General features: G+C 45.6%; 1 protein-coding gene across 2 annotated transcripts in view; it reads left to right on the top strand.

Moving 5' to 3' along the window:
* The window catches only part of LOC126427194 (uncharacterized), a 110,004-nt gene that overhangs the window by 28,538 nt on the left and 62,716 nt on the right, over positions 1-18,750 (top strand). For both annotated transcript variants that reach the window (XM_050089421.1, XM_050089422.1), the window contains one exon: positions 533-595. In XM_050089421.1, the coding sequence (XP_049945378.1) occupies positions 533-595 (63 nt within the window). The remainder of the gene's footprint in view (positions 1-532; positions 596-18,750) is intronic.

Here is an 18,750-nt window from a genome sequence, read left to right as displayed (position 1 = left end):
TTCTGTGAAACAAACAGTTTTGATGTAACTGTTCCAGACATTTTATGATTCTGATTGTAATAGTAGTAGGAGTGATGTGGCACTTCACAGTCCAGCTCCTGCTTCCCCACACAGTTGATGTACACTGTATTGTGTCGTTTGATATGAACAACATTGATTTCATTGTTTGAGGTAGTAGCTGTGTTATTTTATTTGATTACACTACCATTATATGCATATGAAGATAATGAAGCTAGATAATATGATTGAAAACAATGGCATAGGAAGAAGGCTGAAGTTGAAGATCGTAATGAATTATCAAAGGTGTTGTCATTAATCAGTCTTAAAATTTTTTGCTGCCTCCCATTGAAATATACCATAGTGAACTCGTCACCAAGAATTTCGAACTCAGAAGATAACAATTAACCAGAACTACTATTTAGTTGTTAGCAAGTATGACGGTTGGGCTTCATATATGTTATACATTTTATATAATATGGGAGGACTGTGACTGCTTAAATGTATTAATTACAGTTTGTTATTTTTACCACAGGCCCAAGTTTACCCATTCAGCATGAATGTAAAAGAAGAGTTGGAGGAGGGTGCAAATAAAGAGGTAATTATAGAATTTATATGACCACATGGAATTAATCATTGCTGAGTCGTGGTGAAAATAATGAGATGGTTGTCAATTGTGTGTGTATTCACTTTAGCAGTCCTGTGTTTACTTTAAGGTAAAGATGACAAGACTTAAGGTATTATAGTATGCCACAGGTTGGAAATGAGGAAACAGGTGAAGTAGAACATTTTGTTACAGTATACCCATATGGATTTAAACATTGCCTTTGAGCAGGTGAAGTAGTTTAGCTTGTGAGTTCTTAGAATTGCTTCTTTACATTATAAGCACAAATAAGAATTACGTGAGATTGCATTGATGAAGTTATATGAAAATTGGTACCAAGTCCCAAGTTTCAAGCTATGGTTTCCTGTTTTAATGAGTAGTTCTCTTCATAGTTCCATGTATTTGAACTCCAGCATTGTATGTTTTTATTTGCCATGCGATACTGCTGTGACAGTTACAGAATTATTCAAGGAAAACCTACACAAAGTAGTGCAGAAAAGGTAGGTGATCATAACCTACTGAGTAGAGACTAAGACGTCTGTGCATACACTGCAGGTGTTGCGGCCAGGCAGTCTTGTGAAGTACTTTTGAGTAGTTTTCTGAAAGCTGTGATAAGCTGCTAGTATAGTAGCCGACACAAAATTACGATACCTTAGACCTTGTAACTATGAACAGGCATGTCCTTACAGACGGTATTAGTGCACAGAGGGGTTAGTGATCATGATGCCAGTGCAACAATAGTAAATGAAATTACTGAATCTTTCAAGGAGGCTAGTTGAATAGATTTGCTAGAAAGAGCAGGGCTAGTAGTTGTTAGCATCCCATGTAGGCAATGAGTGAATATCATTTACTTCCAGTATAATTTACATAGAGAAATATTTGCAAATGTTAAATGGTCTGTAAATCACACACTGAAAAAGTATATGGTAAGTAATTGAATTACAGACAGAAAAGACCCACATGACAAAGTGTAGTTAGCAAATTCAGTTACACAAAAAATGTTGCTGAACTGGCCCCTCTCTGCCATCCGAATTGTTCATTTATGGAACAGTGGTTTGTCGCATGTATAGAAAAAGACAGAGGTCAGTCCAGTTTGTTAGAAAAGTCACAGTAAATATGTGCAAAACTACAGACATACCTAGTTGGTGTAAAAATCTTCTTGAATGATTTTGTGATTCTGTATGATGGTTCTTGAAAAAAAAAATTCATCTGCAAGAATGGAAATGGATCCCATAACTACTGGTCATGTGAAACTATTGAGTCTGCTTATTCACAGTGCTGCCACAATGTAGTCAGCCTGTAAAATGATACCATAGTTCTGAAGCAGTATCTGCGGGAAAGCTAGCAAAGTTGATGTGCCTTTCAATGACACAGCCCTTCTGCTATGCAGTTAGTCATTTCTTTATGCCTTAAATTACACGAAAACAGTAAGATACATTAGAACTGAATGGTACAAATTGATAGGTGTGAAGTACCTGCCATTGCCCGGTACCTTCTCTTGTGCTGGTGTCCAACAGTCATAGCTAACACACAAAACATATGGAATGAAAATGAATGTTTGCATAACAGCCTACTTATTTGTGGCAAAAAGTATTTTAACTATAGTTATATGTTGGCAATATAAAAATATGATAGTCTGAGAATCGTACTTTCACTACTGTTTGGGCTTTACCACCAATAGCATAGGCTTTCATTTATTGCACAAATTTCATCCATATTCATTCTTGCCCTTTGTCTCCTCTCCACTCTTCTGATGCTACCATACCAGAGGTGTGTAATTGTTTTTTCAGTGTACATTCCATGGCTTGCTAAATATTTCAAGGGTTTCTGCTCAAGGTTTCAGCCAGCTTTGTTCCAAGAGTATTTTGAAGATGACAATTTTCTTGGAGGGCATTACATTCAGGAACTACAAATACATCAAGAATTTACTGTTCAATATTTTGATGGTAGTATGGTCTTTACTTTTTATTCAGTCTGTTTTCTGTATCTCCGCACTGTCTAGTGTGCATTCATCAGAGGACCTCAAACTATTGCCTAGCCTAAAAGAGCTTGCTTTGTGTAGTGCATCCCAGACCCATCAAGTATTCCTCCAATTCTCCACACATGTCTAGCAGTCTGCAGTCGGGACAGTCAAAGAATCGATGAAGCCTTTGGTTTAGACCCTCCGCTCACTTCAAACCAAAGGACTTGAACCAATTCTGGAAATGCTGATACAAACTGTGTACTGCAAGCACTCCATGTGTGGCTCAGGGGCTGTTCGCCATTTGTGCTACTTGTCCATATAAACTGAAGATCACATCAGAACCCAGATGACAGGCATTATTGGTGCCAACATGAGCCACAACTTGGAGACAGCCGCACCCTGCATGTTTGATAGCCACAGGCAGGACATTCTCCACATCTCGGATGAGGCTCCCTGGCAGACATATTCAGTACAAGTAGGATTCATTTCCAGTCCTGGACACCATTTCCCTAAGGAGTTCCATAATGAATTTAATGTTGGAGCTCCTGATTAACAAGCAATTCCCTCCCCACTTGTTGCTGTTTGGACCCTGGTGAATGAACACCTGCCAGTCCACTCACAGGATCAGTGGGTGAGGCCAGCCTTCATATTCACTCTCTGCTTCAGTGCTAACAGTTACCACCCATCCCTCACCATTTGATGAGGATAACTCGGCCACATTAGGTACACCACAAGGTGTCTTGACAGCAGAGCCATTGGGCAAAAAGGTGGCACCTTAGGCATCCCATCTGACTTGTCAGATTCTTGGCCACTGCTACTACAGTAGGCAGCAGCCTGAATGCTGCTGAACATGGCAAAAAGCATCTTCAGCTGCTCTTTAGCTGAGGTCAGCTCCTCCATCTGCACACAGCGTGCACACGTTATTTCCATTCCAGCACTACTATTCAAGACTTAACTATAAAACACACAGAGAAAGCAATATTGCTAACTTGCTATTGTTCTGACGTTTCACCAGTGGAGGCTAATGCATTACTGCACTGTGTAGTTGTTCATTCAAAAGAATTAAGCTATGTAACAGACCGCGTATACACTTAAAGTTACTAAAATATGGGATTGCACCTTTTGACTACAAAGACATGGAAGGAATGTAATCAAAAAAGAGAGGGGGAGGAGGAGGGGGAGGGAAGCGCTACATATGTATCTTGATTCTGAAACAACAGCAATTAAATTACGGTGTTGTTAGCAGTCGAATAAAGTGCTCGCTTAATCTTTGTTTTAAGTAACGGTAACGTAAGGCATACATGCTAATTGGTTTTGATTGCTATGGGTGTAGTTTCAGCCAGAATTTGGGTGCTCAATAATGCTACATTCAAGGAGCAGAGATTTTTGACTAAACAAGGTCATGAAAGGTTAGCCCTAAGTAAAGTTACATATTTTTGGTTAAACATAAATGGAAGGAGTCACTATCACTGCAAAATAAAGTTTTATTCATATCCAATCTTCACACATCAAATATGCATGTGTTGTCTATTCTTTTGAACATGTTCAAGGGGACAGACAGTATTTTGATCCTGCAGCCACAATGACTGAGGGGACAAAGGAAGTAGAGACTTGGGTTGTCTGTGGGCATTAATTTACATAAATGGGGAGGGTTGCTAGACACTGTAAAGAACGATACTACTACTTCAATAGTACCAGGTGAGTTTCTCACACTTGTAACTTCGCAGCTGCGAGAGGCAGTGAGGTTGAACTGATCTGATGACTTCGATATGGTGCTACTTCCACGTTGATAGCTTTCTTTTTTATTGTAGCCACAGCTCCTTTTGATTCTGACATATTAACTGAACAACCGTCACAGCCTATACCCACACAGTTCCGCAGGGACAGAGAAAAGCTTCCCATTCTCCTTAGAATTGTAGTACCTATACTTCACCAGTAACGCTACGCTCTTCATCTTGACACACTTGAGGTTCATCGTCTTCCACTACAATCCTTGTCTTTAATGATGTCAATGAAACTCAAAAATCTTTTGTGCGATTTGCCATCACCATCAACATATCTTGCAGCTAAACTCAGTTGGGGAGTGTGTTCTATGTCCGTAGCGTCATCGAAGATTATGCTGTAATAATGAGAATCTTCGATTTCCTCCAGTAATCTCGATAACATCACTGTTTCACAGCATGAATTAAGTTCCTTACACGATGTTTTACGTATGTAAGTGGCATTTGCTTTATTGGTCTCAAGGTGATGGTTTAGTTGCAACTCTCCAACGTCAGTTCTAAATCTTACAAGAGCTCTAAAGTTTCCCGTGTTACTCACTATACTTTCACGATCATTATAGTTTTCTAATAGACTCCCATCATCTGTATGACCACGCAGGGGAATATTTTGCTTTCCATGAAATATGTTTGTTTTTATTATAGGTACAAGATGATCTCTGTTTTCTCTAATGGATTTATGGCATGAAGTTTGCGTTCCTAGTGTAGCAATTTAATTTTGCATCTGTTGATGCTCCAACATGGTACTTTAGTTGAGAGTGAGTCTCAAGGTCACCATCTTTAGCAGTAAGTTTGGCAAACTTTGTTAGTGGTTCAGTCACAAGTTTTTTGGCGATAATGGATTTCTTTCCTCCAGCCATTTTATTATTCACAAAAAGTGAACAGTTAATGCAACGAAGTCCCTTTTTAACTTGGGAGAACACCAGCCATGGTACTGTTTAAAATGATTATCATGCACTTGTCTAGATTCAATCCGCCCTTCCTTGTTGTGCTTAGACCTAGGAAAGACAACCGTTTGCAGGTTTCCTTGGAGCTGTGAGAAGCTTGTGTTTTATATCATCAGTAATATCCTGATGGTGATACATCCTATTAATTGCCAATATCTGTGTGATTAAAGGAATTGGTCGATGAACTTCGTTGAGGCACTTTCGACGAAATGCTGGGCTCCGCTTTTACATCTGATGGGGTTTTTGCGGCTGAATGGTGACTAGAATCATCAGATGTTTCTACTTTTTTTTCTTTATTGCATAGCAATCCATTTTATTATATTGTTATGATGTAGGTAAATTAGATGCAAATTATTCTCGAATAAACGCTTTATTCGCAATGAAAAATGCAACACAGGTACACTTAGCACTAAAACACTCTCCTCCATGTTCCCCATATTTCTAATATCACTAAGCACAATGCTGACTGAAGTCTGCGGTAATAACCAATAATGCAGTTGGTCACTTTTTATCACTTCCATGTTATCGCGAAGATTGTAGCTTTCAAACTGACTACCTGGCAGTAACTCTGCTTCTCATATGTGGCTCGGTTGTTTTGAGAACATTCACTGCCAGAATGTCAAATGTACTTTTGTCCACTTGTAAGTCACACTGGTGATGTCCCCCCCACCCCCCCCCCCCCCCCCTGCTGTCCCTCTGAGCTAAGTTTTCAACAGGTGCTTGTCTGTCACATTGCAGTGGCAGCTACAGCAGGGTTAAGATGAACTACGAAATTAGTAAATGAGTGCAAGGCTTTCACATTCCCACAAACAAGGAAAGGCTAAATACAGATACAGATAGAGAAAAGCTTACAATATTGGTTTCCACACAGAAAGATACAGTAAAAGGAAATTAACACAAATATATTCATGCACCTGCTAACACTGCAACTGCAGAAGTGCTGTATTTTTTCTGCTTACATTGTACCACTCAATTAGTTTTCTTTTTCAGCAAATGCCATGAAAATCTTTCAGTTGAGTGGTCCAAAAACAGAATTTGTTATGCCACTGCTTTTATAGGGACACATTTGAGATACTGGATATGGTGGATGCAGAGAAAGTTCTTCTAACAGGTAGGAGATTTCAGAAAAATCATGGGAGAACAAATAGGGATGTAACAAGAGGAAAATTGCTGTAATCTTAACTTTGATGGCTTGCATAGATATTCACTGACAGCTATAAGTGTACTAAGAGTGTGACTGCATCATTCCACCATTTGACTAGTCAAAGTGGAGAGTAAACCAGCTGCGAATTTGTACTCTACTGCACATAAAACAAGTGGTCACTGCTTTTTACATCAAAGGCCATTCCTTGTGCCTGTTCATTATCATGGAAAATTTGTCTTTAGTTTTGGGTTCCTAGGACAATGACAGTGGGTGTCCAGATGGAATATGTGAGTTGTTTTCTGTGACTTCTGAAGATTTGCTAGTGGTGCAAGCAAAATGATTATATTTATTTGTAAAGATTTAGGACAAATTCACAATTACATTCAATTGTAAGAGAATTAAATTTGTAACTTACATAGCATCCATAATTCACCACATCACTACCGTGACTGTGACACTGAAAAGAAGCAGAAACTTGTCATGATATCTTACATGTCTTACGTTTTGTACAATAATGATATGGCATTGTTTTTCAGAATGAAGGAGGTCTTATTTAAGGAAAACTAGTGGACTTCTTGGCTTCACCTGGGTATGCATGTACTCCAATTCTAACCTCCTCGACCGCCATTACCTTTCACCCCATGTCCCCCCTCCCCCCCCCTCCCCGCCAGGGCCTTTTAGGCTGAAAAGGTCAAGGTGTTGGTATACTGATGTGATGTGAAATCGTAGATCTCTTCCCTCCCCTCCCTGTGGTGCTTAAAGTGCTGGAATTTGGGCACATCTTTGCATTGCATCACTAACCTCATCTGTAGAGACTGTGGATGAGTATCGCCTGCAAATGCCCCGTGTGCCTCTCCCCCCATCTGTGTCGACTGTGGAAAGCACCATACTTTGTGCTCACCAGATTACACTGTTTTCTAGAGAGGGAAGAAGGAACAAGAATACAAGACTCGGGACGAACCAACTGACAAAGAGGCCAAAAGGACGTGCAAGCATTTGCCCTCAGCATGTACACAATGTCATATGCTACAGCTACAAAGACATTTCCACTTTGCTGGTGGTACTCTTGCCTGTTACTCTTTCTGTAGTGGGCCTTCAGGGCCACTGAACCATCCCTGCCCCCCTGATCATTTGGGGGATCCCCTTTTGCTGCTTTTTCCACACCTGCTGTGGGAGTGATAGCTTTCGATCCACCAGGGACATTTGTCCCCACCTCCCAGCCTGAGATGAATAAGCTTCTTCTGGCTTCTCTTGCCAGGAAGGTGTCCTTGGGGACACTTCCTTCCCTGGGTTGTACTTATCAACTGGACACCAGCAAGTGGCTGAAAGAACCACAAACTGTTGGTTGCACTGCTTCATGATCATCTTTGCCTGAAACTGGTTCAGAGAAGCCCTTGGTATCATCGAAATTCTGTAAGGAGAGAAAAGACAAGAAAAGTGTTTAGAGGAGGAGGACCTTCCAGTGGGCCCCCCATACTAGCAGATCTGACCTGTTCAACTTCTGTGGCCAAGGCAGAGATTCCAGCAACCCCTGAGACCCTAGTTTGAACCACACAATGGTACTCAGAAAGGAGTTCGCATATATGTTTTGGATACACTGTATATCAAACTTTTGCCTCTTGTTACAGCTTTGGAGGCTGTGGCTGTTCATGTAAGTGCATTTCGGCATAGTAGTATCTGCAGTGTGTACCTCCCTCCTGATGATAAAGCATCTCATGAGATATTGTTTGCATTGGTTTCTCAGCTCCCCCATCTTTCCTAATCTTGGGCAATTTCAATACATATAACCCTTTGTGAGCTTTAACCATGATCACTGGCCATCATAAGGACCTTAGAGGCTGACTGGCACAACTTTCTTTGCCTCTTAAATACTGATACCCCCCTCACATTTTGACATGGCACACGAAGTTTCTTGGTCATTAACCTTTTTATTTGCAGCCCTTGGTTTCTCCCATCCATCCACTGGGGAGTTCATGACAACCTGTGTGGTATTGACCAATCCACAATTTCCTGTCCCTCCCCCAGCATCATTGCCCTGGATGCATGCCCAGATGGGCTCTCAACATGGGTGACTGGAATGCTTTTGCCTTTGCTGTCGGCCTGCTCTCCCCGCCGCATGGAGGCATCAACAAGGAAGCCCAGAATATGATTACAGCCTTTCATTTGCCAGTTGATTTAGCAATCCTCTGTTCCTCGGGCCAGCTCTGACAACAGAGTACCTTACCCCAGGGCGTCTAGAACTCTTTCGTGGATACGTGCGTGGCGAGCATGGGGCCCCGAGCTAGTGCAGTTCTCCTTCCTTTCCGCGCTGCCCTACCCCCTTCCCCATCCCCGATCCTTCTCCCCCCCCCTTTACCTCCCCTTCACACTCCCTCTTCTTGGGAGTAATGTATCGAGCTTTCGTCCAGAGATGGACATTTGAAAACTCCAGGATCCTGTTTCCTTTGTTTTTCTCTATCATCACACTTTTTTCCTGTATTGGTCTTTCCCTACGTTCACTCTTCTCTTTGCTTTCATGCACTTCTATCTCTGCCTCATTCTCCTTGCCCTATTCTCCTTGTCCTCTTCTCCGAATCTTATTCTCCGCTTCGGCGTTTGAGATTCTCTCTCTCTCTCTCTCTCTCTCTCTCTCTCTCTCTCTCTCTTCTTTCCTCGCTGTGCGTGTCTGAAGGCCGACCCACGCGTTTCACGCATGGCTGGTGACAGGGTAACACGTAATTCCCTGCCCTGGGTAAACATGGAAGGCACGCACGTACCCCCTGGTAAAGGACAGGCCTAGGGAGGGGTGATTGCCTGAGCTGTTACCTTCCGAACATGTCAATTGGTCCTTCTGTCATTTCTCAGGAGGTGTGACCTGAGGTGTGAACAATCACCTAAGGCAGAAGTGCCCTATGAGAGGGGCCCACAATGAAGGAGCCCACCATCGGAGACACTGGCAATCATGGGGTATTCATCTGCAATAGATTTTTCGTCTTCTTCTTCTTCTTCTTCTTCCCTGTCTTTTGCCCAAAAAAGAAAGCTAGATGTGACTCCTGTTCCAAAAATTCTACCACCAGCACCAAAGTTTCTTGTTGTCACCAGATCTGGCAGTCACGATCTCTCAACAGTCAACCCTTTCGTCCTTCAGAAGGGTGTAGATGCAATTGCAGGACCAGTGAAATCTTGTACTCGGTTGTGCAATGGTACCTTGCTGTTGATGCCAGAGAGAGCCTTCCAGGCCCAAAAATTACTTTGAGCCACTCTCTTACACACATTTCCTGTACGGGTGGAGGCCCACCGCACCTTGAATTCGTCACGTCGCGTGGCGTGGTGTATACCAGGTCAATCGATGAACTAACTGATGAGGAGATTCTGTCTTTCCTCTCTGATCAGGGAGTGACGGTCATCCATCAGGTCATGGAAGGGGGCGACAAGGACCTCATACCGACCCAAACCATATTTCTGACATTTGACAATGTGCAATTACCTTAAGGAATTAAAGCAGGTTATGAGATTGTTTCTGTTCAACCGTATGTACCCATCCCTACAAGGTGTTACCAATGTCAGCAGTTTAACCATACATTGCAGTCTTGTTCAAATCCAGCTCAATGCGTTACCTGTAGCAGGGACTCCCATGAGGGTGACTGTCCACCTCCATCCCCTCGTTGTACCAATTGTATGGGCGACCATGCTGCCTCCTCTCGTGACTGCCCTGTCTACAAAGATGAGAAAAGTGTACAGGAAATTCGAGTAAAAGAGAAGGTGTCAACCTCAGCTTCTCGCAAGTTGTTCAGTAGCAGAAAGCCCACTGTGCTTCCCATTCTCACCTCTCCTAGGCCTACCATGGAGGTAGCTACACAGACATGCGATCTAACATTTAACGACTCGGTCGTCAGGTCGGCCAGTGCTAAGATCGCTCGATCAACGTCTCCTCTTCCTCCCACCAACCCTAAGGCTCAAACATCTGCTACTGCTAAGACGAGGACCTCTAAATTAGATGCTTGAACCTTCAAGAAAGAACCGACACGCGAATTTTTCTTGCGTACACAAACTTCACAGCCATCAACTGTTCTTTCGACAAAACATAATTCTTCAAAGAAGGCTCATAGAAAAGAGTTCGCCATCTTCGCCAGGCCGCACCGCTGGTAGCCGATCATCTGGCCTTTTACCGGCGTAGGAAGCTGCCCCTCCTGACCAGCTCAGGAAGGTGGCAGACGCAACTGTTTAGTTGATGGACCATGACTCACCACCTATCGATTGCAGCAGCAGTGCTCCCTTGAAGCCAGGCCCTCAGTGGCCATCGAGGTGACCCTTTCTTGTTTCTTCTTTTTCTTTTTGTTTTCATAATGGCACTTCTTCAATGGAACATTCGCGGTATTCGGTCCAACCGAGATGAACTAAAATTGCTCCTTCGAATGCACTGCCTGCTTGTCGTAGGTCTCCAAGAAACGAAGTTATGCCCATGCGATTGTATTGACCTGGCACACTATACCTCTGTGTCTTTTGACCTACCCCCTGTGGCAGGTATTCCTGCTGATGGAGGGGTCATGTTGCTGGTTTGGGATGATGTCTACTACGATGCAATCACATTGCACACAGATCTGCAGGCAGTTGCAGTCCTAATTACTCTCCCAACTTTCACATTTCCCATTTGTACTGTTTACGTTCCATCATCGTCTGCCTTTACTAAGGCAGACATGATACAACTGATTGCTCAGCTTACTACACCATTTTTGTTGGTTGGAGACTTTAATGCCCACTATCTCCTTTGGGGCTCTCCAGCATCCTGCCCCAGTGGCTCCCTCTTGGCAGACCTTTTCAACCACCTCAATCTAGTCTACTTAAATACTGGTGCACCTACCTTCCTTTTGGACGCAATGCATACCTATTCCCACTTGGACCTCTCAATATCCACTACCCAACTTGCACATTGGTTTGAGTGGTATGCTATGTCTGACATATACTCAAGCGACCATTTCCTCTGCATAATCCATCTCCTGCATCACACGTTCCACTAGCTGGAACATCTCCAAAGCCGACTGTGGGGCTTTTCACCTCCCTGGCGACCTTCCATGATCAAAACTTCTCCAGCTGCGATAGTCAGGTCGCATACCTCACAGATGTTATTCTCACTGCTGCTAAATATTCCATCCCTTGTACTTCCTCTTCTCCACATCGAGTCCCAGTTCCCTGGTGGACTACAGCATGTAGCGACGCTATTTGTGCTTGGTGACATGCTTTATGCACCTTCCAACGCCACCCTACGAGTGGCGACTGTATCAGTTACAAACGACTCCGTGCACAATGTCTTCGTGTTCTCAAAGAAAGCAAAAAGGCTTGCTGGGTGGCTTTCACCAGCTCATTCAACGGTTTTACTCCTCCTCCAGTTGTCTGGGATGGTCTGCGCTGGCTATCTGGCACCAAGGTCCACTCCCTGATTTCTGGCCTGACTGTAGCGAATGAAGTCCTTGTGGATCCTGAGGATGTCTCAAATGCCTGCGGCCGCTTTTTCACGGAGGTTTCAAGCTCTGCCATTACCACCGTGCCTTCCTCCCCCGAAGGCAAGCAGAGGAGGCACGGCCACCTTCTTTCAAGTCTTTGAATCGTGAAAGTTACAATGCCACCTTCACCTTGCAGGAACTCGAAAGTGCAGTCACCTGGTGCCAACCCTGTGCTCCGGGGCCCGATGGCATCCATATTCAGATGCTGAAGAACCTTTCTCCTGCAGGTAAAGGCTTTCTTCTTTGCGCGTATAATCGCATCTGGACTAAAGGTCATGTTTGCACACGCTGATGTGAAGCAATTGTTGTTCCCATCTCCCTTACCAGCTGCGTCTGCAAGGTATTGGAGTGCATGGTAAATTCTCGATTGGTTTGGCTCCTTGAATCTCAACACATCCATACCAATGTCCAATGTGGCTTTTGTAGGCACCGCTCTGCTGTTGACCAGCTAGTTACCTTGTCGACCTTAATTATGAACAACTTTTTGCGTAAGTGCCAGACGGTTGCTGTGTTCTTCGGTTTGGAGAAGGTTTACGACACCTGTTGGAGGGCAGGCATTCTCCGTGCCATGCACACTTGGGGACTTCATGGTTGCCTCCGTCTTTTTATTAATGTATTTTTAATGGATTGAATGTTTAGAGTATATGTGGGTTCTGTTTTGTCAAATGCCTTTCGCCAGGAGAATGGGGTGCCCCAGGGCTCCATTTTGAGTGTGGGCCTTTTTGCCATAGCTATCAATCAAATAATGGATTGCCTTCCAGCCGACATTTCAGGCTCCCTTTTCGTGGACGACTTTACGATCTACTGCAGCGCTCAGAGAACATGTCTCCTGGAGCACTGTCTTCAGCGTTGTCTAGACCGTCTTTATTCCTGGAGTGTCGCTAACGGTTTCCGTTTTTCTGGCGAGAAAACGGTCTGTATGAACTTCTGGTGTTACAAACAGTTCCTTCCACCATCCTTACATCTCGGTCTCATTGCTCTCCCATTTATGGAGACAACAAAGTTTTTAGGTCTTACATTTGACAGGAACTTTGCTGGTCTCCACATGTCTTACTTGGCTGCTCATTGTACCCATTCCCTAAATGTCCTCAGTGTTTTCGGCAGTATGTCATGGGAAGCAGATCGAATGGTCCTGCTTCCCTTATATCGGTCCATTGTCTGATCAAACCTGGATTATGGGAGCTTTGTATACTCTCCTGCCTGGCCGTCCATCTGACGCCATCTAAACTCTATCCACCATTGAGGGTTACGTCTGGCAACTGGAGCATTCAACACCAGCCCTGTTGAGAGTCCGTGTGCCGAAGCTGCCGAATTACCACTAAACTACCGGTACGATATGTTGCTTTGTCAGTACGCCTGCCGACTGATGTCAATGCCCGACCACCCATCACATTTCTCCTTTTTTGACGACTCTCTCGATTGCCAATACGGGCTGTATGTCTCTGCCCTGTTACCTCCTGGAGTTCACTTTCGTTGCCTGCTTCAGCAACTTGATTTTACCCTCCCTACGACTTTTCGAGTGGCTGAGAGCCCGACGCCACCTTGGCTCCAGGCTCAGGTTCGCATTCACCTTGAACTCAGCTCGCTCCCTAAGGAGAGGACCACAAATTCGGTATACGGCTCGAGGTTTGTCGAACTTCGTTCGAGGCTCACTAATAACGTCTTTATGTACAAAGATGGCTCCAAGACTACTGCTGGCGTCAGATGTGCCTTTGTCGTTGGGGCTCATGCCTTTCAATACCGGCTCCTTGACCAGTGTTCAAGCTTTACAGCTGAGCGTTTTGCTGTCTATCAGGCTGTTCAGTATATTTGCCGTGATTGTCTTCCTCCCTATGCCATTTGCTCTGATTCTTTGAGCGCCATTCAGAGTCTCTGTGACCCATATTCGGAACACCCTCCCATGCAACGAATTCAATGGTCCCTTCAGTCCCTTGCTGATACTGGCACTTGTCCCTTTTTTGTGGATTCCCAGCCATGTTGGTGTGCCTGGGAACGAAGCTGCAGATGCTGCGGCCAAGGCTGCTGTCCTCCTGCCTCGGACAGCTTCCTTTTGTGTCCCATCAACTGATGTTAGTGGGGTTCTTTGTCGGCTCGTTTCATCATTGTGGCATGAGGCTTGGTCCTCTCTCCATAAAAATAAGCTTCGGGGCATCAAATCAATCCCAACTGCTTGGACGACCTCGTCATGCGCTTCCTGGCAAGAGGAGGTCATTTTGGCCAAGTTGCTGATAGGGCATTGCCGCTTTAGCCACCGCTACCTGTTGTCTGGTGACCCCGCCCCGCAGTGCCCCTTTGGTCATCCATTGATGGTGCGCCATATTTTATTGTCCTGTCCCCGTTTTATTCACTCTTGTGTTGTCCTGTGTCTGCTGTCTATCTTACAGGGACCTTCAGCTGATGACTCTCGAGGAGCTGCTCGTGTCCTTAGTTTTATTACATTGACGGACTTGTCCAAAGAGATCTAACTCTTTTACTTTGTTTATCTGCAGCTTTCCAAGTACATTCTGGTGTCACCCTCTTGCGTTTTTCTATACTATTAGTGCACTAGCGTTTGTAACTGGGCGCTGATGACCCTCGTAGTTGAGTGCCCTAAACATAAAAAGGAGAACCTTGGCAATCATCAGAGATTGCAGAGGCCATTAGCAATAGTAGGCAGGCTCTCCAGCACCATAAGTGACACCAATCGATGGAGCATCTTATTTACTTTAAGTGGCTTCATCCCCAGTTATGCCATCTGATGAAATGTTACCAACAAGAATGCTGGGAGCAGCATGTTTCAACCATCGGACCACCTCTCCTCTGCAGGTTTGACCTAAAATGAGATTATCAACCTGTCTTTCATGTTAGCAAGCAATGAGTAGAGCAAAAGCAATTATCTTTTACTACATGCCACCTGGAGCTGTATAAAGCTCCATTCATTGAGTGGGAATTCATCAGTGTCCTAGTCATCTGTCCTGATGCAGCACCAGGGCCAGGTCATATCCACAACCAAATGATCAGGCACCTATCAGTGGATTGTCAGCATCATATCCTTGCCATCTGTAACTGGATCTGGAGTGAGGGCCAGTTCCCATTGCAACAATTAGAAAGCATCATTGTGTCACAGTGTTGAAACAGGGTAAGCACCTTTAGAGATGAGCAGTTATCACCCAGCAAGTGTCACCAATGTTCTCCATAAATTGCTTGAATGTGCAGTGAGCTGGCAGGTGTGTGGCTCCTTGAGTCTCGGGGTCTTCTGGCTGCATCCCAGTGTGGCTTTCGCCAAGACTGTTCCACTACTAATGATCTGGTTTGCCTGCAGTCTGCCAGCCAATCAGCTTTTGCCCAATGTCAATGCATTATTGACATCTTCTTTGACCTGCAAAAGCTGTATGAAACTAGGTGAGGCCATATCCTTGCTGCCTTACATGAGTGGGTTATGTGGGAGCCACTCCCAATTTTTATCTATAATGTCCTGTCACAGTGTATGTTCTGGGTTCTAGTCCATGCTTCCCACAACACTCCTAATACCCAAGAGAATGGACTCCTGCAGGGCTCTGCACAGTGTGTCCTTGTCTTTCTGCAAGCCATCAATGGTCACCTCTAGCTGTGAGATCATCAGTATCGCCAGCCTTAATGCTGACTATTTGGGCCTCTTAGTATTGCTCCTCTAGTGTGGGTGCCACTGAATGTAGACTGCAAGGCACCATACGAAAGACGCTGTCATGGGCACTCACCCATGGATTTGGTTTTCAGCTGCCAAGACCCATGTCATGGTCTTCTGTCAACATCGTACGGTTTATCCACAGCCAGAACTATATCTTCCTGACAAACTACTCAATGTGGCAGGAACTTATTGTTTTTTAGGACTGGTCTTTATTTCTTAGTTGACATGAATTCCCAGTATTTTGCAGTGTAAGTAAAAGTGCTTGCTACCCCTCAGTACACTTCATCACCTGAGTAACACCAGCGGAAGTGCAGAGTGCACTACCCTTCTGCAGCTTTACAAAGCCATAATACAACCCTGTCTTGGGTATGGGAGTCTGGTATATGGTTCGGAATCATCCTCAGCATTGTGTATACAGGATCTGATGCACCACTGTGGTGTTTGATTTGCTACAGGAGCCTTTTGAACTAGTCCTGCGGACAGATTATGTGTGGAGGCTGGGGTCCATTCATTGTGTATCAAGAGCCAACAACAGCTTCTCAGTTATGCTACCTATGTTTGCAACTCTCTTAAGCATCCAAAATATCATCCCCTCTTTCCAAACACGGAAACCCATCTTCCATAATGGCGGCCCGGTTCAGGGATTTTGATCGCAGTCCACACCCTGTCCCTCCCCTCTGAACTCCAGTTATTTCTTCCTCCACCTCTCCTCTGGGCCCACTCACGTACACCTCTGTGGGGAATCCATTGGTCACAGCTTTTTCTTGACCCATCATGAGGTCCGAAAGACACGTTCCCTCCTGAGGCCCTCTACCACCAATTTTCCTTGCCAGAAGCTGTAGGGTTGGTAGCCATCTCTCATGCTCTTAAGCATATCCTTTCCTCCACTGGTGGATCCTTCATCTTCAGCAACCTCTTGACCTGTTTGAAAGCTTTCAACCAGTATTACCCTCAGCATACCTTGGTAATTGCTAACCAGTATTCCCAGTATGCCCTTGAGCAATGTGGATACTCAGTGATGATTGTTTGGAGTCTGGGTCATTTTGGGATCCCTGGGAACAAACTTACTGATAGCTTGCCCAAATGGGCTACCAGTAAACTGGCTCTTGTAATCAGTATTCTAGGAACCTGAAATACAGAATGAATCACTGTGACTTAAAACAACCAATGATAAGGAGACTATGAATCCATCGAGGTCCTCCATGCAGGCCTCTCACTAGCATTCTACCGTCCTCTGCCAGCTCCACATCAGCTGTATCTGATGGCCTCATGGTCATCTCCTCCAGTGCCACCCCACTGTTGTCATTCCCATTCAACAGTGGTCTACATTTTGCCGTACTGTCCAACCTAGCCACCCTGTGGCAGAATTTTAATCTCCCTGACTTGCTACCCCAGATGCCTCAGTGGCTGGCTTAGTTTTATATCTAATTCACGAGGAGGGCTTTTATCGCTCTCTTCAAGAGAGGGCAACTTAACCTTTTCAGCCCATTGATGTAAAATACATCCACTTCCATAGTTGTATGGTTACTGTCTATGCTGGTTGCTGCTTGATATGTACGAAATAATTTTGATTGATATTTTGGGGTAAATTGCTTATTGTTGTACCTGCATTCAAGAATAAACTTAGCTTCGGTTTCAAATATCAGACTTGTGCATCATATTTTCTTGCTGCCTGTTTCTAATTGAAGAATATATGTGTTTATTAGCTCTCTCTCTCTCTCTCTCTCTCTCTCTCTCTCTCCCCCTCCCACCTCTCTCTCTCTCCCCCTCCCGCCTCTCTCTCTCTGCCCCTCCCGCCTCTCTCTCTCTGCCCCTCCCGCCTCTCTCTCTCTGCCCCTCCCGCCTCTCTCTCTCCTCCCCTCCCGCCTCTCTCTCTCTCTCTCTCTCTCTCTCTCTCTCTCTCTCTCCCCCTCCCGCCTCTCTCTCTCTCTCTCTCCCCCTCCCGCCTCTCTCTCTCTCTCTCCCCCTCCCGCCTCTCTCTCTCTCTCTCTCCCCCTCCCGCCTCTCTCTCTCTCTCTCCCCCTCCTGCCTCTCTCTCTCTCTCTCCCCCTCCCGCATCTCTCTCTCTCTCTCTCTCTCTCCCCCTCCCGCCTCTCTCTCTCTCTCTCTCTCTCTCTCTCTCTCTCCCCCCCCCCTCCCGCCTCTCTCTCTCTCTCTCTCTCTCTCTCTCTCTCTCTCTCTCTTTCTCTCTCTCTCTCTCTCTCTCTCTCTCTCTCTCCCCCTCCCGCCTCTCTCCCCCCCCCCTCCCGCCTCTCTCTCCTCTCCCCCCGCCTCTCTCTCCTCTCCCCCCGCCTCTCTCTCCTCTCCCCCCTCTCACTCCTCTCCCCCCTCTCTCTCCTCTCCCCCCGCCTCTCTCTCCTCTCCCCCCCGCCTCTCTCTCCTCTCCCCCCCGCCTCTCTCTCCTCTCCCCCCCGCCTCTCTCTCCTCTCCCCCCCGCCTCTCTCTCCTCTCCCCCCGCCTCTCTCTCCTCTCCCCCCGCCTCCCTCTCCTCTCCCCCCGCCTCCCTCTCCTCTCCCCCCCGCCTCCCTCTCATCTCCCCCCCGCCTCCCTCTCATCTCCCCCCCGCCTCCCTCTCATCTCCCCCCCGCCTCCCTCTCATCTCCCCCCCGCCTCCCTCTCATCTCCCCCCCGCCTCCCTGTCCTCTCCCCCCCGCCTCCCTCTGCTCTCCCCCTCCACCTCCCTCTGCTCTCCCCCCCCACCACCCTCTGCTCTCCCCCCCACATCCCTCTGCTCTCCCCCCCACATCCCTCTGTTCTCCCCCCCTCACATCCCTCTCCTCTCCCCCTGCATTCCTCTCTCCCCCCCCCCTCACAACCCCCTCTCTCTCTCTCTCCCCCCCTGCCCCTTTCTGTATTCCTGTTCCCCAGCTCCTCACTGAGACAGTCATGTAGGAACAAGACACAGAAGCCTAGATGATTCAATGTTTTGCTATTTCAGTTTCTTGCAGACCCATTTAAGGCTGACAGCCCTAATGTTTGGGTAAAGCAAGATCCTGAACTGAAACAACATGCTGATTGATCTGAGCATAATGTAAGTTTTCACACATGCACTGTATTGTGCAGTAAGTGAAGTAAGAATGTCATGACACAGATATGGGGTATTAAAGGTAAATTTTCATAGATGGTGAACAGTTGTAAACTATGATACCAGCTATTTTCAAGAATGTTTGTTGTCTTCCAGTTGACTCCAG

Source organism: Schistocerca serialis, chromosome 11 (assembly GCF_023864345.2).
Source record: "Schistocerca serialis cubense isolate TAMUIC-IGC-003099 chromosome 11, iqSchSeri2.2, whole genome shotgun sequence".
Lineage (NCBI taxonomy): Eukaryota > Metazoa > Arthropoda > Insecta > Orthoptera > Acrididae > Schistocerca > Schistocerca serialis.
The sequence above is the reverse complement of the archived record's forward strand: the minus strand, read 5'-3'. Positions and strand labels throughout refer to the sequence as shown.